Source organism: Nematostella vectensis, chromosome 6 (genome assembly GCF_932526225.1).
Source record: "Nematostella vectensis chromosome 6, jaNemVect1.1, whole genome shotgun sequence".
NCBI lineage: Eukaryota > Metazoa > Cnidaria > Anthozoa > Actiniaria > Edwardsiidae > Nematostella > Nematostella vectensis.
In genome coordinates this window covers 1,934,615-1,959,047 of record NC_064039.1, presented here as the reverse complement: position 1 = coordinate 1,959,047, position 24,433 = coordinate 1,934,615, and the positions used below count along the sequence as shown (strand labels likewise).

General features: G+C 42.8%; 3 protein-coding genes across 5 annotated transcripts in view; 1 reads left to right on the top strand and 2 right to left on the bottom strand.

The window, feature by feature from the left end:
• Positions 1-200: 200 nt before the first annotated feature.
• On the top strand, positions 201-15,191 carry LOC5505381 (CSC1-like protein HYP1). Its single transcript, XM_048728852.1, has 12 exons — positions 201-1,144; positions 1,433-1,486; positions 2,115-2,207; positions 2,508-2,603; positions 3,255-3,457; positions 3,949-4,079; positions 4,532-4,617; positions 4,946-5,032; positions 5,275-5,559; positions 11,946-12,127; positions 13,165-13,375; positions 14,016-15,191. Exons 1-12 carry the CDS (start codon positions 464-466, stop codon positions 14,175-14,177), a joined length of 2,271 nt encoding a protein of 756 aa, XP_048584809.1. The 5' UTR covers positions 201-463; the 3' UTR covers positions 14,178-15,191.
• Positions 15,192-15,908: 717 nt separating this feature from the next.
• LOC5505387 lies at positions 15,909-17,573 on the bottom strand. Its single transcript, XM_001626190.3, has one exon. The coding sequence runs from the start codon at positions 17,382-17,384 to the stop codon at positions 16,839-16,841; it is 546 nt and encodes a 181-aa protein (XP_001626240.1). The 5' UTR covers positions 17,385-17,573; the 3' UTR covers positions 15,909-16,838.
• Positions 17,574-20,592: 3,019 nt separating this feature from the next.
• The window catches only part of LOC5505385 (myoferlin), a 29,996-nt gene continuing 26,155 nt past the window's right edge, over positions 20,593-24,433 (bottom strand). Inside the window, exons 53-59 of one of the 3 annotated variants that reach the window (XM_048728848.1) lie at positions 23,868-24,011; positions 23,515-23,605; positions 23,299-23,392; positions 22,652-22,842; positions 22,361-22,470; positions 21,723-21,870; positions 20,593-21,273 (exon numbers count right to left, since the gene is read on the bottom strand). In XM_048728848.1, coding sequence (XP_048584805.1) covers positions 21,238-21,273; positions 21,723-21,870; positions 22,361-22,470; positions 22,652-22,842; positions 23,299-23,392; positions 23,515-23,605; positions 23,868-24,011 — 814 coding nt within the window. In that variant the 3' untranslated portion in view covers positions 20,593-21,237. Of the gene's footprint in view, positions 21,274-21,722; positions 21,871-21,941; positions 22,099-22,360; positions 22,471-22,651; positions 22,843-23,298; positions 23,393-23,425; positions 23,428-23,514; positions 23,606-23,867; positions 24,012-24,433 lie in introns of those variants that run through there. The other 2 variants (XM_048728849.1, XM_048728850.1) reach the window with 2 other exon arrangements.

The following is a 24,433-nucleotide window of genomic DNA, read 5'->3' as shown; positions in this document are numbered from 1 at the left end:
CCTCTCCCCCTGGCTTACGTGTTGTATAATGATGTAAATGATGGTGATACTTGAGCCTTTCAGCTGTTCATGCATGTCAAATGCATGTCAATTTATGTAAATGTTAAGCGCTCATTTCAGTTTTATTCATTCAATAATTTTGCGTTAACAAGAATAAGCAGATCTCCTCATTTACGTCTTATTGGTTATCATTTTAATTTTGATTCGATTATAACTTGTTGCTTGTCCCGAACGATGAATCACAAGAAGAGAGTTAAAAAAAACAAAGAATGGTTAAATCACAGTTGAGCAATTATTGGACGCTATCCTTCCACGCACGATCGGACAAGCGTATCAAAACACTTAAATTATGCTATAAAAGTCTAGCAAGGGACAGGCTGTTCGAGAAAAAGTCATAAGCTATAAACTTGTGCGCGGTTCACCTGGTTTAAACTGCTATCCGTCTCTTCTTGAACAAGAAAACATGGATGACCGAGGGGATGACAGTTATGGTTTTTCAAAGAGGAATTTATACGAGGACCTTATTAAAGCCTTGAGAGCTGCTAACGACAGCGGTGCAACTACAAACAACAACACAAGCCGAAATGTGCAAGTGGACAGCACAGATGTATTTCTCGTATCACTCACTCTAAATGCCATCCTCACTCTGCTTGTCTTCGCCTTGTTTTGCTTGCTAAGGCCCCGAATGCAGCGCCTATATTCGCCACGATTACTACTGATCAAGCCCGTCTCTACTTTCGTCAAATACTCCGACTCACTATTCGGTTGGCTTCTCCCTGCAATGACCGTTACTGATGACTCAATTTTTAACGATATAGGAATCGATGCTCTTGTTTATATTCGTTTGATCAAGTTATGCTTTAAGATTTCCCTCGTCATTCTCCCGTATGGAATCATAGTTTTACTACCGCTTAATCTACACGGTGGTTTACACCTCTCGGGGTTGGATAAACTTACGATGTCGAACATGCATGAGAAATCGACCAAGGCGTGGGCACACCTCGTGGGGGTGTGGGCCTATACGCTAATTATCTGCTATCTTTTATACAAGGAATGGCAAGTTTACTTGGTCTACAGACGGAAACATCTTGCTAAAGGTTTGCCTCATCAGTACGCCGTGTTGCTTAGGGGACTAACGTCTAAGGTTGGTATGCAGCAAATACAGCTGGCTAGTATCAACGCAGGGATACTCCGATTTCTTTTGTTTTCGAAAAAAAACTGCTGTTTTCCCCCTGTTAATATCCATTATTTTAATACTGATTGCGACCCGTGATAGCAGGTTATTTTATATACAAATTTATTTGCCGGGTATTTAGTGGCCGGGTATATAGTGCTGGCAGGTGTCACGCAAGGTGTCGGTTGTCTAGAGCTTGTTGCGATGACATTTATGCTTGTCAAATCTTCTCGTAACCACTCGTTATTTGTTTCGCAGCTCAAAAACAGGGAAACTCTGAGGAAGTACGCGGACGGGATTTTCCCCGGACAGGTGGGTGGTACCCAGAACAGGTATCGGGACGTCTCCTAGTATTGACTGTATGGAATACCACGTGACCGTAACTATCCCGACCGTCTCGTGGGGATTTGTTTTACTATTGTACTGCAAGAGGGGGCGTAAGAGTTTGCGATATTGCCGTTTTGCCTGAAATCTGGCGCGGTTTTTCGTATTTTATTTCTATGTAGTTGTTTAAGGAGCCTTTCAAAAAGTTTTAACCCAATTTTCAAGGCGCACGCTGACGCACGTTAGAGAATGGCTGTCTTTTTTTTTTCTAAGTTATTGCGACAGTTAGTTTTGAAAGTAAGCATGCGAGAATCAAAGTTTGGATTGGCACAAGCTTCATAACTCTAAATAATCAGTCCTATCCTCAATGAAACTTCTAATAAACACATTACTTTTACAATTTTAAAATATTTTTTAGCGTTTCCATTAAAAATTATCGGACACTGTTACGTAATCGACCGAAAGAAAAAATTTGGGGACAATGCGCTTTAAGCTCATGTCAGTCAGATGGTGCGTCTCTCGCATGCCTTATGGGTAACCTCAAAACAATCAAGGAGGCCATGGTCGCACCGTACATATTAATATAAAATAAAAATTGGTGATCCTTTTTTACCAGGTTGTGCAAGTGATTATGGTGGAGAACCTGAAAAACTGGAATGCATTGGTGGCCCAGCATGATAAATCCATTCTTGCCCTCGAGAAAGCAAAGGTAGGGATTTCTATTTTTTCTGGTTACATTAGGAATGCTATAAATTTACATGCTAATATGGTAGTAATACTTAACATGGGAATCAAGGCCTCGGTCTCACACATCAGGCCACAGGGAGTCCAAGCTAACAATTAATGGCTTTTATGAGATTTGTAGAAACCACCAAACTCAACTCAATCTACCCCACTCCCCTCTTCTCCTCCGACCATTATTTGGTCGGGGGAGAAACTCTTCATCATAATTACATGGAATACAAAAAAGTTCATAGCTATAGCTATTGATTGCTTGATTCTACTGTAGTTCAAACTCTTAGCAAACGGAAAACGACCACAACACAGAGTGCGGTGCTTTGGCAAGAAAACAGACACCATAATATTCCACAAGAACAACCTTAAGGTAACGAGCTCATCAGCTTTTTGTTTTGATCGGTAAAAAATAAACCAAATTGTTTTTCGGTACCTAATGAATGTGCTATTTCCTTACACTTGAACTCGTGGATGCAACGCATTTTGCCAGTTATTGGGAGACATTTTTCTTATTCATCCTCGGGCACACAGGGCGTCGCGGAGATCGGGCACACAGGGAGCACGCGAGAAGAGGAGTGAAAGACTCCTCTTTCTTTCTCGCGCGCTCCCTGTGTGCCCCGATCTCCGCGAACCCGTTGTCTTTGTCCTGACCCCCTGGGTCCTCGCGGATGTTTCTTATTTAGCCATATTTATTCTCGATTTTTCAAACACGATTTTGTGGACACAAGTTTAACTTTTACTGACCAACATATCTTTTAACTGCCTTTTAGTATACTACTGTTTAGTTACCGGACTATTCTATTTTTAAATTTCTATTTTTATGCAAAAGAAGGTGTATTAGGCGCTTACACAGGCCAAATAGTGGGTAATAAAGGAATCTTCAACTTCTATGCTTTTTCCATATGATTCCTATGATCGAGCACCTCCCTCCCCCTGTGTAAATCTATAGCAAATTTTCTTAAAGCCTCTTCAGATTCATCCTACTCGCTAATGACCGAGCTTTTGCTTATCTATTATGAAGACACTGCACGGCTTGTTGGAGGAAGAAATTGAACGTGATCGTCCATTCAGACCAAGCGCTTTCATAGTTTTCCGGAGCTTGCGAGTGGCATCCATGGCTGCCCAGGTTCTTTGGGACGACTCTGTCCGATTAATGAACGTACAGCCAGCCCCGGACAAACATGACGTCAACTGGACCAGTCTTAGCGTAGGGTTCGTTTCCAGGTAATTTGATATCCATCATTGCAAACCCCTCTTTGTAAACGTTTAATAAACGTTTCTAATATCGAAGGACCCTGTTGCATTTCTTGGGTATAGAGCCCCAGGGCCGCAGAATGTGCCTCCCAGTATTTTCCCTAATAAGGAAATGAACAGTTGGGACGTGGCTGTGCCCCCCCCCCCCCCCCCGATGTTTTCTTCATGTTTCTGTTTTGTGTCCCCAATCTTACATGGGCCTTCTACGGCTCTGCGCCCCTACTAGGGGGATTTAGATCCACGACGCCGGCAAGAAGACGCCGCCTCGCGCACGTTTGATTGCGCGCGCACGCTTTTCTTGTCGGCGTCGCGTCCTGTTCAGGACGGCATTTCATGCTTTTTCACGTCCTCTTCAGGACGGGACGCCGGCAAAAATTTGCGTGCGCGCGCAATCGAACGTGCGCGAGGCGGCGTCCTCTTGCCGGCGTCGTGGATCTCAATCACCCTATTATGTTTACCAGGATGACCCGACAGACTACCGCCTGGGCCGTTGTCTTTGTCCTGATGTTTTTCTACACCATACCAACTGGTTTCGTCTCCTCCCTCATCGCCTTTGATAAGCTAAAGAGAGTTATCCCTGCTCTCCAGAACCGTAAGTAGTATTATTATTCACATTGGGCAACAAGAATAATGGAATTTAATATATTAATATCTCCGAATGACCTAATAGTATTATGCCGCCGTGCTTGCTATTGAACATTTTGCGCTGCTCGTGTGCCGCCATAAGGATAAGGATTGCTCGCTTGTTTTGAAAGTCGTATAGTTGTGGTTGTATACTAGTTTGCATAGCAGGGCTCCCTCCTCACGCGTGTACTCTTGTGATGTATCTAACTAGTGAGCATGCGCAAAGCGCAAGTAAAGGAGGCAATAAGCGCAAGAGAACGCAACTTGCTTGATATTTGCAATTTTGTTTGACCAGTTCTCAATTGTATTGTACTAGGGTTTGTGTTTGACTTGCTTGCATCTTAGTTAGAGCCAGCCTGTACTGTGGCGACAAGCCTTTGAAATGAAGGCGACAAACTGCTGTTACTCTCTTCTTATCAGTTAACACGCACCCGCTAGTGAGCGCGTTCATCCAGGGATTCTTATCCAGCATCGTCATGACGATATTTGTAAAGTTTCTACCAAAGGTATGTATGATAAGGGATAGATACTTGAAATTTCCGCCAACTCAAAACCTCGCCGAATATCCCTCGCATTGACAACTGAACTGACATTAATAAACATAATATATATATATATGTTATTCTTTGCACCTTCTGGGTGCAGTAATAGCTCGTGAATTTGAGAAGAAAATGACGGGGAGAGAGGAGAGGGGGAAGAAAAGAAAGAAAAGTTAACAAGGCAAGCAAGTTGAACGACGACTGTCTTTAACTACAACTACTCAACAGAGGCTATGCGGCAAACAATCAATCACGTCTCATTGGTGACGGTTAACGCAAGATTACTTTTTTACAGATAATGCACTATATCACGAGGAAGGGAGGTTTTGCCTCGAAGTCAGAAGAGGATGAGCTGGTGCTAAACTGGCTTTACATGTTTAAGGTACGCAGCCAACTTCTCTTTCCAAAAGAAATATAAATGGTATTGTAATTAAGAGCCACTCATTCTGACCTGGATTCCAACTCAGGGCCTCTGGTTAGAGAGGGGAAGCCATATACACCTTGTAATCGCGGTCTCGGTCTTTCAACTTCCTAGTCTTTAGCAACTAATAAAACCATTGCTTTTATAAAGCCTGTGTGGTTACATCCATATTTGTATTAAATCTAGTCTCATGTTTTTTTCAGACAATCAACAACTTCCTGTTCGTGACGATTGCTAGCTCGGCGCTGACCAAGCTAGAAGAGATCATGGGCTCTCCTAAGATGCTCCCACAATTCCTTGCAAAGACTCTTCCGACCCAGTCCACCTTCTTTATCACATTCATCATTCTAAAGAGTCTAACGGGATTCTCGCTCGAGCTACTACGATGGTTCCATTTGATCCTTGTTGTTATAAGGCGATGTATGACGATGACACCCAGGCAGGAGAAGACCTATTGGTTACCTCAACGTCTGTCCTTTGATGGCAAGGTTAGTCACATGGTAAACGGATTAGTTACTTGGAAACGGATTAGTTACATGGAAAACGAATTGGTTACATGGAAAACCGATTAGTCACATGGTAAACGGATTAGTTACATGGTAAACGGATTAGTCACATGGTAAACGGATTAGTCACGTGGTAAATGAATTAGTCACATGGAAAACGGATTAGTTACATGGTAAACGGATTAGTCACATCGCCAGTTGAATAAGACCACAAACTAGGACACAACTTGGAAACGCTTTAATCAACAGAGAACCAAAGCCAGTATCGTAACACAGCAAAACAAGATGGCGGAGACGAGGCAGGATTTGGTGAACGTAACATAACTAAGTACCGCTGACCGGTACTGGCGTGACTTCCTTTCTTTCTCTCTTATACTATCTACTGTAGAGAAATCACACAACTAATGTCTTTCACGGCGTACAATGTAAATACGATGGACTGATTAAAGGATAGGACTATAACAATAAGCCTAATTGCTAGCATAGTTTATACATTAAGCCCTATTTAAAGTCAGTGATAAAGTCGTCATCTCTATAACGTAAGGGAAGGTGACGCTCGCGGGTAGACCTCCTAGGTGGGGATGTGTCATCATCTTGAAGATTGGAGGGACAGTGACTGGAGTCCATAGCTCTCGTCTCAGAGGCGTCGGCATCACTTTGGGGTGGTACATCCCGGGAAGGTGGATCAGTTATCGCTGTCGGTATATCTGGTGGGGCTGGGGGCGGAAGCCTCTTGGTGGCCGGAGTGTCATCTTCATCTGCGGAAGAGTCACAGTCATAGGCTGCAGTCGGTGTCTTGTCCGGTACTTCAGATGGAACCTTGTAGCAATCTGTTTTTTTTACTCTGTATGACGTAGAACGTAACTGCGAGCCAATAAACTTTCTGATATTACAGAAGCCTCCTTCAGTGTCTACGACGAGATATCTATCTCGCCCTCGGGTCTTGTTCCTGTCGGGATGCAGGTAAATGAGGTCGCCAACAGTGATTGCTGTGGATGGGCGAAAGTCTGCGGTGGGCGCTTTAGATTTCTCGCTGTACGCGTGGTTAGAATTCCGCTGGTCGTGCTGTTTCTCTATGAGGGTTTGGTCTTGGAAGGGGAGTTGACTGTTGGAAAACTGGTCACGCTGAGTCCACATTTCCCTCGCAGACAGACCACGTAATCGGATGCGGGCGTTGAGATTAGCTGTAGCGACTGCAAGTGCTACTTCAGAGACAGGGCCCCCTAGTGGGTCAAGCTGTAGGATCTCACGTTCTAACTCTTGTACTGCCTTTTCAGCTACCGGGTTCTTATTGACGTTCTTTGCGCGTCCAATTTCGAGGACTAATCGATGGTGTTGCAGGAGCTTGTCTTCCTTTAGCGCTTGAAATCCTGGGGCTGGGTCAGTGCGAATGATGGCGACGGGACCGTCGAGGGGACGCATCTGCACGCAAAGACGAATGAGAGCATCGCGAAGGGTAGAGTGTTGCTCATTGGTTAACAGTAAGCTGGTGGTGTACGAAGTCACGCACTCTCGTACAATCAGGATAAACTGGCGTGACCGACGTATGACGTCTGCTGCGAAAGAAACTCCAATGGCGTCGGGCGGGTCGCAAGACGACTGTTCTATACGTGCTTTGCTGCTTGTACGGAGAGAAGCGCAATGGTGGCAAGCTTGAGACACGCGAACGATGGCCTTCTCAAGATCAAGGGCGAACAGATAGCGCTTGGTGGCCATCTTGAGTTGGTGAGTTGACGGGTGACATAGCTGAATATGTAGAGCTGTGAGTACGCCGTCAAGAACGCGACGTGGAACAATGATGCACTCACGGCTGGGCGATAAGGGTGTTTCACGTTTTACGACGAGTAAGCCATCCTTGGCGATGGTGGCGACACCAAGATATCGTTTGACGTCTTTGATGTTTGTTACCTTTTTCGAAGGTCGGGTGCCCTGTTTGAGGTGGGAGTGAGTTCGACGTAAGTCAGGACACTCGGACTGAATCGCGAGCCAAGCTGATCGGCTAGTGAAAGGGAGCCGCTCGTTGCCATCAATGACGTCCTGAATTGATGAGCGCCTGACAACAGAGTCCCCGAGCTGTTTGACAAAGGAACAGATCTGACAGGCTTCATCTTCGCACGGTGGAGCGTTTCGACTTGCGAAATCTGAGGGGAGAATGGAGGACCCTGATACGTGTCTGACTGTGGCTTGGTACTGACTGACTGCAGAGAGGAAGGTCGAAATTCGTGGGCTTGCGGAAAACTCGCCGCGGCATAATTTCTCGTACGCCTGTACGCAGGGTTTGCTGTCAGTCAAGATGGACGCTCGGTGATGAGATTGTATTAAGTAGGGGCTGAAATGTCTGGTAGCAGAGGCTATAGACAGTGCCTCAACTTCGCAGGGCAACCAAGACGACTGTGAACCTTTTAGCTTGGCGCTGTAGAACCCAGCGAGGTGTAGGTTGCCGTTACGTGTGATGTAAAGTGTGGCGCCGATTCCTGGGTCACGCAGGGCGCCATCCGTGACAATCCATAGGAAATCCTCAGGTCTTGGCAGGGTGATGACGCGGGTGGAAGAGAGGGCCTTCTGGGCATTATAGAAAGCCGTATGTAGATTGTCAGTCCACTCAATAGTATCTCGTGACTCCCGGCCAGCGACAATTTCGTCGAGGGGTGATAGAAATGTGGAGCACTGTGGTACAACTCGTGAAAGTACCTTGTATGCGCCAATAAAAGAACGCATGCGACCAACGGTAGTTGGGATTGGACATTGGGCTAGCGTAGCAACTCGGTGGGGGCTAGCCTTCAAGGTGCCTGCACTCCAGATCCATCCAAGAATAGTAGTGGTCTTGGGGTTGATGATTGTTTTGGAGGCAGACAAGCGAAGATTGCATTCGTGAAGAGCCTGGAGGGTTCTTTTCCAGTTGCTGAAGAGTTCATGTGGGGTGTTTCCTCCACAGTAGAGATCATCGGCAAGCTTGACAACAACGCCTTCAGCAAGAAGATCTCCAAGGACGCGGCACATTAGTTCTTCTAACGCAGTTTCAGAACCAGGCATACCCATTGCACAACGGGTGTAAACTCTGACGCCGCGAAAGGGAGTTGCGACTCCGCAGTATTTCAGAGAGTCTCTTGACAGAGGGATCTGATAAAATGCACTGGTTAGGTCAGTCGCAATGAGGTGATTCCATTGGGCGATTTGGCGTAATGTTGAATCGACGTTTGGCATTAACGACGGTTGAGGTTTGCTGTATCTTCCAACATCAGCAAAGGCTGTTACAAGGCGTGAACCTCCATTCGGCTTGCGGACTAGAAATGATGGATTTAGATATTCCACGGAGATGCCTACGTCTTCTGGGCGTTTAAAGACCCCCTGATTCTCCAGTTCATCAAATTTATCTTGTAACTCGAGAAGTTTTTCACGTGCATATTGGGGAAGGCGCCCTTTCCGTTGGGGGGGTTCAACAGGCCCCATGTTGACTCTGGCTTCGAAGGGGCCTACGTGGCCGTTGTAGCCTTCGATATTAGCGTCAAACACCTGGTCGTATTCATGGTGGAGGGCTTTGAACTTGGCTTTGATATCTGATGGTAGCAAACTGTCAGGATCTAGAGAAACGTTTGCTGAATGAAGGGTGTCTGTAGAAGGGAACGCACGGGCTGGGCTGGTCGTTGTGACGTTCGATGGTTTGAAAAGTTGGCGGACTTGACAGAAGTGCTCGTTACGTTTGAGTGAGTGTGGCTCCGATGTAAGGTTGGGAATACGTATTCTTCCGGCTATGCTGGTAACGATGCCAGGGGGAGGCCAGACAGCAGATGGTTTTACTCTACGAGCGCTCGGCGCGTCGGTACGAGGTTCAAGTGCATACTCGGCATCAGTGGGTGTGTCGTCCGGTAGTGTGATTTCAAGAAACTCGCCTGGCCAGACTGTTGCGTTGCGTGGTGGTGCACGGAGGACGGTTACAAGGCGTGCCGTGGTCGAGGTGAGGGTGGAGTGGTGGGCTCCATAAGTGTAGATGGTGTTGTCTCCAAGGATAATCTGCCCTTTTGCAGGTCGGACCGCAATGTCATTTTTCTCCATAAAGGGCGTGCCGGCTAACACTTCTACGTCTAGGTTTTCCACAACGAGACCTTCAAATGAGAAAGACTTATCTGCCCGGGTGAAAGAAAGGCGCGTTTCACCAACAACACGTAACTGGGATGAGCCGTCGGCCTGGCTTACGGACTGAGAGCTGGTTGTAATATTGCAACCGAGGCGTGTCGCGGTGGAGAGTCTTATCATGTTGCCTGTGGCACCGCTGTCGACGGTCATTCGTACGGTATGGTGATTGTAGAAGACGTCTAGATATGGTGACTGGCGGGTCTGTATTCTGAGGACGACCGCGTCATGGGCAGTGTGTGCAGGGGGGTCGATGGACTCAGTCGAGGGCATTTGGGCGTGTGTCTCTAACTCAGAGTCATTGTGGTCGAAGATGTCAGCGATTTGTCTTGCTTTAATCATATAGCGCCGATCGCTATCTGGGAGAAATTTGCATTCGCTTAGGAAGTGATGAGTATCCGACCGATTAGCCTGACTGCAGAGTGGGCATACCTTCGAGGAGCGGGGCTTTCTTGATGTGGTCTTGCTATTTGGTGCCGGTTTCCACTGATTGTTGTGGCTTGTGGCAGGTTTCCACTGATAAGTGTTGCTGACGGCTGAGCGAAGGATCTTTGCATCATCGGACGTGCGAATTTCCTCTAGCAGGGAGCTCAATGCCTGAGAGATTTCTGGTTTGATCGATGCGAGAGTCCTAGAACGTAGCTCTGTCCCGTACCGTTGCTTAACAAGGCGAGGTAGTGATGGGTGAATAAGCCTCAGCCAAGTCAACACTATGAGGTTTTCTAGTGTTGGGGAAAGTTCCTCTTCTTCTGTTACTTGTTCGCCATGGTGAGTTAGGTTATTGGGTTTGAGGAGGGAATCCTCGGCGAAAGCCATAAGTCTTTGAAACAGGTCTTCCGGGCGCTCGTCGGGCTCTAGATGGATGTCGACGAAATCTATGAAGTGTGCACCAGTTACTTGAAATCCAAAATGTTGTCGGATCGCCTGCCAGATAAACTCTAGAGATGTAGAGTTCTTAACTAAAGTGTTTCTCGAAATAATAGGACAGTAGTTTGCGATTTGTCCTAGCATAAGTTCTAAAAAGTTCACCTTCTGTTGGGCAGTGAGGCGTTTTGATTGCTGAACGGTTTCATCATCATCGGTATAGCCACGGAGAGGTTCGGTCTTTGTTTTCTTTTTCCATGTAGCTCCATCGGCAAGATAAGTTGAGAAATTTGTATCGAGAGACAGCGTATACATCAGGTTTTGCTTCCAGTTTTCAAAACTGGTGATAGTTTCGGTTTTAGATAGGCTCCATTGTTTTGGTGCTCTGTGAGTAGCAGCCATTTCTTCGGTAAATAAGTTGTGCTGTCACAGCGGCGTTTGCTGTTCTATTCTGTGATTTTTTTTGGCGAAAGAGACGAAGGGACGAAATCCAGCTGCCACCACGCCAGTTGAATAAGACCACAAACTAGGACACAACTTGGAAACGCTTTAATCAACAGAGAACCAAAGCCAGTATCGTAACACAGCAAAACAAGATGGCGGAGACGAGGCAGGATTTGGTGAACGTAACATAACTAAGTACCGCTGACCGGTACTGGCGCATGGTAAATGAATTCGTCACATGGTAAACGGATTAGTCACATGGTAAATGAATTAGTCACATGGAAAACGGATTAGTTACATGATAAACGAATTGGTTACATGGAAAACCGATTAGTCACATGGTAAACGGATTAGTTACATGGTAAACGGATTAGTCACATGGTCAACGGATTAGTCACATGGTAAATGAATTAGTCACACGGAAAACGGATTAGTTACATGGTAAACGGATTAGTCACATGGTAAATGAATTAGTCACATGGTAAACGGATTAGTCACATGGTAAATGAATTAGTCACATGGTAAACGGATTAGTCACATGGTAAATGAATTAGTCACATGGAAAACGGATTAGTTACATGTTAAACGGATTAGTCACATAGTAAAAAGATAAGTTCCAAGGTAAAAGGATTAGTCAAATGGTAAAAAGATAAGTTCCATGGTAAAAGAATTAGTCTCATGGGTTAAAGGATTAACGTCCAGTTATCCGATGTACGGCACAAAACAAAGCAACATTTTTTGTCGCAAGCGTGTTATCAAACCAAGACAAAAAAGAGCTTTGGCCACCTATATAGACAGTGTTTGGGTGGGTGTCTTAAGGGGAGTGGCCAAAGAAGGATAAAGAGCGCAGTGCTTTGCATGTTTGGGGTTGTCTGTTTTAGATGTAATGTGTTAATGTTTTTGTTTTCGATGTCGTTTTATTTTTACAGAGCTCGGAGAATCTGCACGTGTTCACGATCGGCATCTGTTTCTCGGTCCTCGCCCCCCTTGTCGCGCCATTCGTTGTTCTCTATTTCACGCTGAGCTACTGTGTGTGGACCTATCAAATCGTCTGTGTTTACGTGCCCACCTATAACTCAGGTGGACAGCTCTGGCCGGTCGTATTCTCAAAGTTAGTATCTTACCTAGTATGATAACCGTTGGACTTCAAAGAGTGTCCGTTTTATACAAGGTTTACTTAATGGAGGTCCGTTATATGAATGTATTCTGTATAAGAAAGAAAGGACAACAGATAAAACTATCTTAGTTCAGGGAAATCGTGAACGAGATGTGGCGGATCCTTCAGATTTTGTGGAACATCTTTTGAAACTTGGCCCAGTGATGGATTATCTATATATATATATCTATATATATATACTCACAAAAAGGTATGTCTACAGTTTTACCTGTAGGCCTCAAACTGTCATTTTCTTAAATACTTCAGGTAGAATTACTGTAGAACTAAAGTGCTCTGCTCCTCTGGACGTGGTTCCATATCGTTAATGAAGTCATATTGTGAAGTTCTACAATTTTGAGTTTAAAGATTTTGCACCAAATAGAATTGATTTAAACGCCGATAAAAAAAATGATTTATTCAATCTCTTAAACTGTAAGTTCCAAAGCTGAGTGGTTTACTTTTTCATGAAAACGTAAATTATGTTAATATCCATCACTCGGTAAAGTTTCTTGACCATAGCTTGAAATGTATCGGTTTTATTGAGGGGTCACGGATAATTAATTTTTGTAAAGTTTAAATTATAAGTTCACTTTTTTTTTGGGGGGGGGGTCCATATTGAGAATTGTTCAGTGCACGATTCTCTATCACTATGCAAAATTTCATAGATGTTCCACAAATTCAAACGATGTTGCACCATTTTCATCCACTTGTAACAAAATCAATTTTCCTAAAGAAATCCACTCTCTTGTAAACGGACCTCTTCAATGAAGGCTTTTGTCTCTAAGAAACCTAAGTACTGTCAGCTTTTTCTGCAAGTAAAAAACCTAAGAAACCCCAGCACCTTCTTTCAACTATCACAACTCTTTTATAAGTAGTAAGTGGACAAACAAATTTTATCGACGACAGCTAGCAAGACTTAGAAAAACAGGCAATGCGCTTGCAAGTTTAATAACGATGAGTTATACTATTGATGTTTGTTTTTATTCTTTAAGGATGATCGCGAGTCTTCTCCTATTCCACTTCCTCATGGTTGGGTACTTTGGCCTCAAAAAAATTGTCATCATTCCGTTTCTTGTTCTACCATTACCGTTTCTTACCTGCGCCTTCTATCTGTACATCCAGCGGTATCATTACCGCTCGACCGCGTTTCTATCCCAGGAGTCTGCGCGCGGGTCGGACGAGGCCCCGCCGACTGTGATCGAGGTAAAGCAGTGTTTGACCAGCTGGATAATTCGACCTCGGCAACTCGTACATAAAAAAGACAAGGGGCCGCTCTTTGTGTCACGCATCGCCTTCCTCACGTGCTAAGCAATCCACTGAAACCCCCGTTAGTCTTGTAGCAATTTCTGTTTCTATGTATTCGCTCCATGACAGTAGCGTATCTAGAAGGAGGGTTCAAAGGGCTCAACCCCCCTCGGTCTTCGATTGAAAAGTGCAATGTGGGGAAAACGCATAAATTATATTACACTCGGATGTATGACTCCCCTAATAAGGATCTAATTGGTGCTCAGATTTCTCAGGATCTGGAATTCTGGGAGGGTATTTTTCTCGTCCCCAGCATCGCCTCTGTTAAAAAAAAAAAAAAAAAAAACACGCGGCGTGCAAAGGACCACGGAGCTCTTGTGACGGTCCAACATGCATTGCTTTGCATTGTCTTGCTTCTCACTGTCCGTGAACCCTTGCGCGCCGTCTTTTTGGAGGATATTTCCAAGTTCCACTTTACTTGGCTTGCGTCTTCAAGGGTGTTTTTTGTAGTTTATAATAGTCATCTAAAAAAGGAGAAATAATCTCCCCATAAATCTCCCCATAACATCCTTTTTTTATTGTTCTGATACTTACACAGGCGGCCCGGGAAATCTACTTGCGGAGACACCATGTTCCGCCCCTACAAACCTTGAGCACAGACCAGCCTGGGAATGACAATATACCGGATGATGACTTTGAGGACGAAACCAGTGACTCCGCTCCTCTGAATACCATATCAGCACAAAAATATTCTAGATAGCCTGTGGCGGTGGTAGAGAGTTACAGGGGGTGGGCCACTGGGAGTATGTGCCCCCCCCCCCGAATATTTTCTAAAACTATAAGGAAATGAACTGAAGGGGGCGTGGCTGTGGCCCAAAATATTTTCTTAATGTTTCTGTAATGTGCCACCCACCCAATAATTCGAGTCCTGCTACAGCACTTAAGGATAGGGTGTTACATAAAAGTATAGAAAGTTTGCATAATTAAACCAGTTTTGTTATCCAAGGGATAACTATGCTTTCAGGAACAAATTTTTATTGGTTGGATACCTATCCACCACTATGAAAATAATTTAAACTACGAATAACTCCTATCAGTAGATAAATTTATCTGAGTTTTAAGGAACTCCCCTTGCAAGCCGCATGCATATTATTAGGGTAGGCTTTAACAGCGAATCTTGAAACTTTATTGCACACTTCTCATGATTGTCAATACTACTCCTATGAGCAGTTTAGAGGACGTTTAAAAATTTAAAAATTGAGAAAATTAAACGTTAAAACGTTGATGTAGCTCACCATGCATGAATGCGTCATGATGTACCTTGATTAACCACATAAACAAACACTGGTAGGCTGATGACATAATAGGAGTAGCTGAACTTTTTACCCTTAATACTAGATGTTTTAGGTTTTCCAGAACCCTATTGCCCCATTTCTTGATGTTTTCAATTCATAAATGATGTCCTGTGAATAGACACCCTAAGGCATAGCAGACCTAATAAATAGGACTTCATGACTCTATTAAAAAAAGATAAAACAGGAAATATTTTCATGTGCAGTCACTATATGATCACCTATAGGAATAATTCTGAACTATTGGTTGAACGTTAAGACAGTGTTAATTAAATACTCTCTAGTTACTCTTGGTAAGAAAAAACAAATATATTTCAATTGCCATATATTTTTAGTACTTAAAAAAAGCATTTAAAATATGATCAAAAGAAGGATGTAATTTTGATGAAAATAATAGTTTCGAATAAATAAATATGAATGAATTGATGTGTATTGTCATAAAACTAGGCCTCCTTACATCTTCCAAGGCCTCCCAGTTTGGCTGTCAATAACCTATCAAGAGAATTTCTCTCAAAACAAACAAAGGTGCTATCAAGACCTGCTTGACTGGCATGATCTTATTGGACTAGTGGTGCTTTCCTTGCCATTTCCTACATTTGAATGTTTATTATACACGTCTCAATTATCAGTTCCGCACTCCCATTTACATACATACAGTGCACCCTAGAAATTGATTAGACGATCAAGAACTTATGCACCCTGGGTACCAGAGTCTAAGAGCAAACTGCTTTGCTTTGTCGCTGGTTTGCTGCTTTTTGGTAGTGAAGCTTGGAGCCTCTGGTACCCAGGAGTAACACTTATGTTATTATTTTTATTTTACCAGCTTCAATGTAAATATGCACAATGATGCATTTGTTCATTTACTGATTTTTGTGTGTTATGTAAATGAAGTTCTCAAGAAACAAAGCTGTGTTTTTTTAAAATTTAGTTGCCATAGGAAATAACTTTGCCCCCAAACTCAAGTTTTTTGAACCAACGAAAAACATTTCTTTTACAAAATATAGTACAATAAGGTATGACAAGACAAGTATTGACAACATTGGGTTTGACATGACAATTTGAATTTCCAATGTGAAAGACAACTTGCATGTCCGCTACCACCATTACAATCATGTTTGTAAATTGATCCCAATGTCAACTAGAAGTGTTGCATTTTTATTTATTTTACTTTACACAGTGAGTTTTTTGGTTATTTGACAATCAGTTTCTCATTTGTTTCTGATTTCTGTAGAAATGATGTTTTTACTTGATAGGACCACCAAAACAGAATGCTCAAAAGGGATAAAACAACCTGGATCATGTTCCATATAGTCGTAACAGTCGTAAGGGTCATGCCGATCGTCTGCAAAAAAATATTATCTATCACCTGGCAGTCAATGGGGCTACTCCTTCAGCATTCTGCCCATAAACAAGAGATCTTTACCCAGAGGCCAAGTAAAAAAAAGATGTTTATTGTCCCCGCCCGCATCATTTTTCGAGGGCGCATCAAAATTGTTATTATTTTTTATTTAATTATTTCTGATGCTTTTTTGATTGTTTGTTCCTCAGAAGTTCAAATTTTGTGTGTTAGCAATGCCTGGACATTGAAATAAAGGCAGACGTTCCCGTTCTTAGGTTTTTTCTAACTATTTTTTACCTGTTCGCAACATCAGGGGAATTTCCTTTGTGAATTGTACAAATCTTTGATAAACCAAGGAGAAAAATAAATAAAAAATAATAAATAAAAGGGCCTCATGCTCCCTATTTTGACCTTATCAGGACGATAAACAAGTTATAATTTTACTTTGCCTAACCTACACGAGTAGTTGTTCTATGCGGGGGTTGGGGGTGGTAGGGGGGGCAAATCCTAGACGACTGTTACGACCCTCTTTACCACTTTATGGAAACCAGGCTTTACACTATTTGGTTAGTCAGATAATTATTATTTCCTAGGTTTCACCATATACAGTATTGTTTAAAAGAACTTAGCTCTTTCTCAGAAGGCGACGATATTATTTACGATTTAATTCCATTTCTCTATTCTTATTAGGTGTAAAATGTTATGATAATTGTTCGATAAATTACCGTCTTCATTCTGCACTTTCATCTTTATCTTGACTTTCCGGCTGCGGTTTAAGCTCTAACCGCTTTAGGATCTCAGAGTGAATTGGATACAATTCACATAGCATATCACTTTTACCGATTTCTGAGTCAGAAAAATCAAAGCCAGGGCTAACAGAGACTGAGAAGAAGCCATACGAGTCGGCGTCTTCGTGAGCAAGTTCCCCTGCAAACCATGTATTCGCCGGGATAACAACAGCAAAAGACGCATCTTCGTACGACATCCCATCCCCCACGACACGCGAATCGAGTTTGCCGTCATCTGTAAGGATGTACAGCCGTAGAGAGCACCCCTTATGATAGAAGAAGGTCTCTTCTGATTTCATTCTATGCCACGGGTCTATGTCCCCGTGTTGCATTACCAGATAAATCGAGGTTGTGGCTGACCTAGGACCTCTTCCATCTGCGGGTGCCACGCATTCTACAGATCGATGCAAAGGCCTGTAATAGCCACCATAAGGATGCGGCTCTAAGTTTAATTTCTTGATAAGTTCTTCGCCTTTGTTTCTAGCCATGCTTGCAACTTTTTGAGGCAAAAATGCTCTTGTGTAACCCCGCCCTCAGGGCTTTTTGGGTAATTTTCAATATGGCGTCTAGCTCTGAGATGTAGGCACTTAAGAATAATGCCATTCGCACACCTCTCAAGTCAGAATTTTCTGAAAGAGTGAGATTTTGTAAAGCGGCCATATCGTGGAGTGCTGTATGAGTGAGTAAGGGGGTATAGAGGTTCCCCTCATGACTGACGTCACCACGCAGCTAGATCATATTTCGATAACTCCCCGAGTTCGCCAACCATATCCCGATAACTCCTCGAGTTTGCGAATTACACCCGAAAACCCTCCGATTTCGCTGATAACTGAACGAGTTCGATTCGCAGATGACATGTCCATTGCCTTACCAAGGTATCTCAAGTCCCAGATTTTCGTTTCTGAATCATGTTAAAATCCTTATAACCTCACCTATAGTAGTACTCTAAACAACAGAGCCGTAGCAGGCCTCGAAAATGTGTGTGTGCCCCACATTACTGAAACTTTAGAAAAATATTGAGGTGGGAGACACAGTCACACCCCTACTGGTCATTTTCTTATAATATGAAAATATTGAGGGGGAGGGATATGTGGTAGAAGAGAAGGTATGACTGGACAGATTGTAAGATATTTTCTTGATTAATCCCAATTATTTTCAACATGTTTCGCTTTACCTCTTTTCAGCGGGAACAACACGAAATCCTGTAGCCCCTTTTAACCCATTTAGGAAAAATCTGAGTACAAAGGTAAAAGTTGCTTAAAAATGATGTAATGAATGTGTCAAACAAATGTTAACCATCAGCCTAAGGAGCCTAGGGCTTTGCAGTCAGGGGGAGTTCGGCGGATATGTGTTTGAATTGCGCACTTTTTGCTAAAGTTTCCAATTTAAGTATAGTGATAGTTTTTAATACCCTTTTCAAGATAGGCTATAGAACCAAGCTTAGATCGGCTTTAATTTCCAATTATAAGGAGTATTGATTTGGCCGCCATTTTGAACCGGAAGTAAACTACCTTTTTCTAAAAAAATAAACAAACTTGCACATTTTGATACTGTTTTCCACTAGACGACTAAAATGGAAGTCAAAGAATGTATTTAAACCCAAGATTTCTGAAAATACCCCCAAATGTGTCATTTTTGGAACTTTAACCGGAAGTAGTCGATAGTAAAACCTGGGACGTTTATTTCACCCCGCGCCTTCTAAAAACACAAATTTTATTGCAGTTTTAGGTTGAAATAACCTTTAAAAGATAAGGTATGAAGCCAAGATAAAATCGGCTTTTATCGCCGACTAATATGGTTTAGTGTCGCCATTTTGCACTGGAGATTAAATTTTCATTTTTGAAAGCACAGAGATGCACATCTTGCCTGCGACTTAAAATTCTTGAAATCCATTTAATACTTTTAAGTTGTAAAAAAGGTAAAACTGATTAGGTTTCTGCTATTAATTTTACCTTTTTCAAAACCGGAAGTAGTTTCCAAACCTGTTTTTATACTTTAATAAAACCAGCTTAATGCATATACGAATAAGCAATGAGGCATTTTTTTTTAATAGAGCCACGATAAATGACAGTTGTATTTTGCATTTAAGAGTGCACCAATTGAATAATAAAGAAAATGTTTTCCTGCTATGTGAGCCTCGGCATTTTGTTAAAAATTAGTGAAATCTCAGGCTGGACGTTCTCAAGAGTGTGGTTTATATACGTCGGTCTAACGTAATTACAAGCTCCGATGAGAATTGTTATCTTCATTTAATGCAGTTCAGATATTTTACAGCTTTATCGTTATACGATTCAGTGGAGCTGCAAAGGGCTGAACATTTCATGCTGGCTTGGGTGCAAGTGCAGCGTGCTGGGCAGCCTATTTTGCATCTAATAGCTTTTGGTTCCTCATCTATATAGTTCTTGGCTTATTGGCACGCCTTGAAAAGCTCTGGTAGCGTTTGTCCAAAGCGGCTACGGCAACTGTTGTCCATTCTGCAAAAAAGACGGAAATACTGAGGCAGAACTGCCTTCGTCGGTAGAATGACATCAAATGCTTTTCCTTTCTTCACGAAGAGCTGCATTCTTGCCTTGTCTACTTCCGACTCTCTGTACTTGTTCGGTGGTATAGTAGCAGTGGAAAACACTGAAGTGTTGCCAAACACACTGCCTTTATCTCAACTGACCTGAACTCTAACTGTCGAAAAGCATCTGTGGCTTCGGGGAATACAGCAAGTACTGTCTTTTCCCCCTATCCGCACAACAGGATACAGTATCACGCCAGTAAATGCGTGAAATTCTACCAGTATTTATTCGGAGAGATACTCCTTTGACTTTTCTGTAGAATAAGGAAGAAAGGCAAGGAGAGTGATAAGCGCGCTTCCAAGGCCGCCAAATTAACGGTTCCTACAATTACAAACTGTTCATTTTGTAGCACTTGCGGTCGTTTACAGACGTTGAAGTCAATAGGTGGAGCGGCCCGCTCCCGTGGTTCTTGGTATCCCCACCAGGCTTGTCACATAAGCAGTTGCTTTTGTCTATTCTTTTTTGTCTCTTTGTCCAGCTATTGAGCGTGTATATTTGGTATACTTGGGCTGGCTACATGTGTCTTTTATTTCATTTGACGACTTTCAAAAATAGTGAGTATCGACGCGTGATCTGGTGATTTTCACTTCCTGATTAAATTATCGGCCATTTTGATATCCCAAGATAATCCGTGATTAAATCAGATTTTCTTTTGGCTCCATAGCTTATCTTGTAAAAAGTTTCCCTTAAACTACTCCTGAAACAAGATATTTTTATTTTTTTGAAAGGCGCAAAGTGAAACAAGCGTGCCAGTATTATACTTGACTACTTCCGGTTCGCTGTCACCGTAAAAGTAACAAAAATGAAATATTTGCGGTTACTTTCAGAAAGCTTTAGTTAGATGCATTCTTTGACTTATATTTTATTCGTCTATAAGTAAACTTTCTTAAAATGTGCGAGTTTATTTTATTTTTTGGAAAAAGTTAGTTTACTTCCGGTTCAAAATGGCGGCCAAATCAATATCCATTATTAATAAAAATTAAAGCCGAACTGAGCTTGGCTCTATAGCCTATCTTGTAAGGGGTATTAAAAACTATCACTATGCTAAAATTGGTAACTTTAGCAAAAAGTGCGCCACTCAAGGTTGAAATCTGCACATATCCGCCGGACATGTATGAGCAGCCAAACAACATACCAATAAGTATATATTTCTTTAAAAATATAAATTGCAATCCTTATAGCATAATTATTTCAATTTATTACTTTTACCGATTGATTGCTATAAAATTAAATAGTTGTATTTCCTTTAGAGTTCTTTACATACATATTTTTACATGATTGGATTGACTTGTGTTTGTGAGGACCAATTGAAGCTCGAATATGGCATAGCCAACGAGAGACTCTATATTACTTACTCCCATACAGGGCCGTAGCAGAGGGTGGTGCACTATTGGGGCACCACCCCCACCCCACCCCACCCCCCAAATATTTACTAAAATTAAAAGGAAATGACCAGAAGGGGCGTGGTTGTGCCCCCAAATATTTTCTTAATGTTTCTGTATTGTGTCCCACCAATCTTACGTGGCCCGCTACGGCTCTGCCATAACAACCTTTTAAATGACCTGATTATTTGCGGAATAGGTATAAAATGTGGTCAGTAAATGTTCTTAGAGAGATCCAACTGGGTAAACCGAGGTTTTCTCTGTAGCAAAACAGCTATAAACTACTTTTTTCTTCGAATCCCTTGAATGGGCCATTTGTGGAAAACCGCCTTCATATAGCACTTGAAATCCCCGTGCGCCATTTGAGCTCGAGCGCTAGTCAATAGTCCAATGGCCTATTTGACCTCCAAGAGTTTTCGTGCTGAAAGGCCCTATACAAAGAAATAAGTTTGTGTCAGTGGGTAAAAAACCTTTATGTTTACCAGTAAGTGGGAGCCTCAAAGGTTTTCATAGGTCTTTTCACCTTTAGCGAGCCTCAATCCGGCTGTCGGCCAAACTTGTATTTTACAGAACATTTTCAAAATTGAATATATTGAATTAGAAGTAATTAAGTCTAGGATAACATAATTACTACGCCTACTATTCTCTCTAGGGTCAAAATTGCTGCCCGCCCACTCTGGCTATCCCTTAGGGTTGAATATATTTTTCCCGACAAGCATGTGACTTTAGCCTCCCTCGCAGGCGTTTTTAGGCGAGCGACGCCTGCCTAAAAAAGACTGCGAGGGAGGCTAATGTGACTTTGGCTTGTGCGTTGCGGTATATCAATAAAACATATAGTTATCAAGTTATTTCATAACCTGATAACTATATATTCGCCTACCGGTACGTTGTAGACAAACAGAGCGATGGCCACCACAAGTAGCAGGAGTACTATTCCGCCGATGATGTACCATTTGTAGTTGCGCCACACCACATATCGCATGGTTTTGAAGGGGGATGTGAACCAAAGGAACGAGGTCTTGGGTCGACTAAGAGAGCAACAGCTAAAGTCAATTAAGTGTTACATTGGAAAGCCACAACAATAAAGTCCAGGCTCGACTGCAGTGGGAATCGAACAGCTAAGAGAGGGATTAGTTTACTTATCATGTTTATTTTTTGCAAAAATAACTAATGCTCCCCAAAACTGCGATGATCGTTCCTAGAATTGTCATTTGTCATCTGCAAAGCGCCAACAACGTTTCTTAAAATGGGCGTATCTAAAAAGAGGAATTTTAATTGTAAGCTACTAAATAGAAACTAATAGAGAATTAGTGAACCTATGAATTATGAGATATTCTCTAATTGATGTTGAATTGCGTACAATACACGTATTATGAGATGTCCTCTTCTTGATGTTGTATGGCGTACAATACACGTATTATGAGATGTCCTCTTATTGATGTTGTATGGCGTACAATGCACGTATTATATGATGTCCTCTTATTGATGTTGTATTGCGTGCAATGCTCGTTATCTTACTCTGGTTCAGGTAGATAAGGGTGCTGATTTGGTTCGCTTCTCCCCAGGCCTACTGGCCGAGCCTTTGCCTCTTCTGCGGTAAGAATCTCCAAAGACATGTCCACTTTGCCCTGGACGTAAATAACAAGTCATATCAACTTTACCCAGGAGGTACATTGACGGGGAAATGAAGGGTGAGGGTGGGAAGATAAGCGAATAAAAAGACAGAGAATGGGTATGAGAAAGGGAGCAGAAAAAGGAAAGGAGGGAGGGAGGGAGGGAAGAGAGGAAGAGATGAGGCCCCCAATGTACCTTCGGTTTACCGCTGGGCGAGTCGTGTTGCCAGCAGGCCCACCAGCCGCGGATACTGTGGGTGTGTAGCGTGAACAAGTCTACGAAGTCGTCATCGGGGTTTTGCCGTACGCCGGGGTCGTACTTGGTCCCGCACCAGCGGGAATTGCTGCATGGCTTGGGCAGGCGATGCAGGGGCAGCGAGCGAGTGCCTTGGAAATAACAATCAGCAAATAAGGCGGTAATACACAGAAACAGAAAAGACACAGAGGAGAACGCTTGCCACTGGATGAATCGTATCCTATCCAGTGTATGGAAATAGTCTGTCATTATCCTATTTATCTATTTTTTCCGTGACTATTAAACCGTTTTTTAAGCAAACATCAGTTGATGTCGCGTCGGTATTTCCAAAGACTGATAGGGGGTGGTCGAGAACTAATAATGTAGGATACGAAAAAAAGGATAATAAGGGGCTAATGTTGGATGGCTTGAACAGTCATCAAAATTTCAATGGGAGTAGCATGTCCCCAGAACCCTTCCCATACACACGAACCCGGCCCCTCCACAATACACCATACCCAGCCTCTTAGGTAAACAGTGAAGACGCGCAAACCATTAACATTAAGTGACTATATCAGCCTACATAATCACGATATTGCTATAGTTACCTAAGAAGTCGTCAGGGGAGAACTTGTCGTTTTCCCAAATCTGTATCTTCAGCTTTGCGTCAACTTTACCCTCTTCACACTTTCCCCATAGTTTCTTAAACAAGGAACACTTTGGGTCAACTTTAACTTCTTCAAACTTTCCCCATAGTTTCTAAAACAACACTTTGCTCAGGCCTACTTTTTTGGACACTAAAGCCTTATTATTTATGGACCTACTTTTTTGGACACGTGAAGTTTCTTCTCTATTGTCAGGAAAGAGAAGGGGAACTCCATACGCCAGTTGAAGTTTCCATCACCAGACAGAGATCTGTCGGAATCGATAAAACAGCATAAATGATATTAACCCGTCGTGACCGATTTACTAGCACAGGAAAAGAGTAATCCATAAAATACATGAATCCACAGGTAGCCCAAGCTCTGAGTAATTTGGAATGACCGGCTGAATGACAGAGCTTGGACGATTTAGCGATTTGGAGCGCATTTGGGGATGTTTTAGCGCTGTTCTGTGAAATTCCGAATTTCCCCTTTTACTATAGGATTAAGGGAAGAGGAGAGGGGAGAGGGGGTACCTGTAGTGAACATCCGTCTTTAGCTTCTCGTCAATCTCTTCCAGCCAGCCCTTGAGATAGATGTCACTCATCTTCTCGCCGGTGATTGACGTCTCTTGTAGTTCAACGTCCGTCGTATCCCAGATAATGACGCGGAGAACAAAGCTATAAACAGAGCAAAGGTCTTTAAGACTCGATCAAACAGCGATTGGAGTTTCAGATCACACGCGGCCTTCGCCGTAAAAAAAATATCTAAGGCACTATTTGACTTTTGCTGTAGTGCAATGCCAATCAATATGCTCTTGACCAATCATAGCCCAAAGCAAGGCCTTTCTGATTGTGGGGCTAATTTGGCGAGTACAAGTTTCAGCCTGTAAAATTTCCGCTCACTAATAGTTTGAAATGGCGAAGGGCGCGTGCGATATGAAACCGCTATAATGAGAGTACTCGAGAGTGTACTTTTAATAAACAATCATTAAAAACAACAAAAAAGTTGTAACCTACTCTCCTCTCCGTTCGCGGCTTTCGTAACAAAAAGGGAGCAACGAGACACTAAAAACACTCAGTTATCAAGTACAGATCTGATA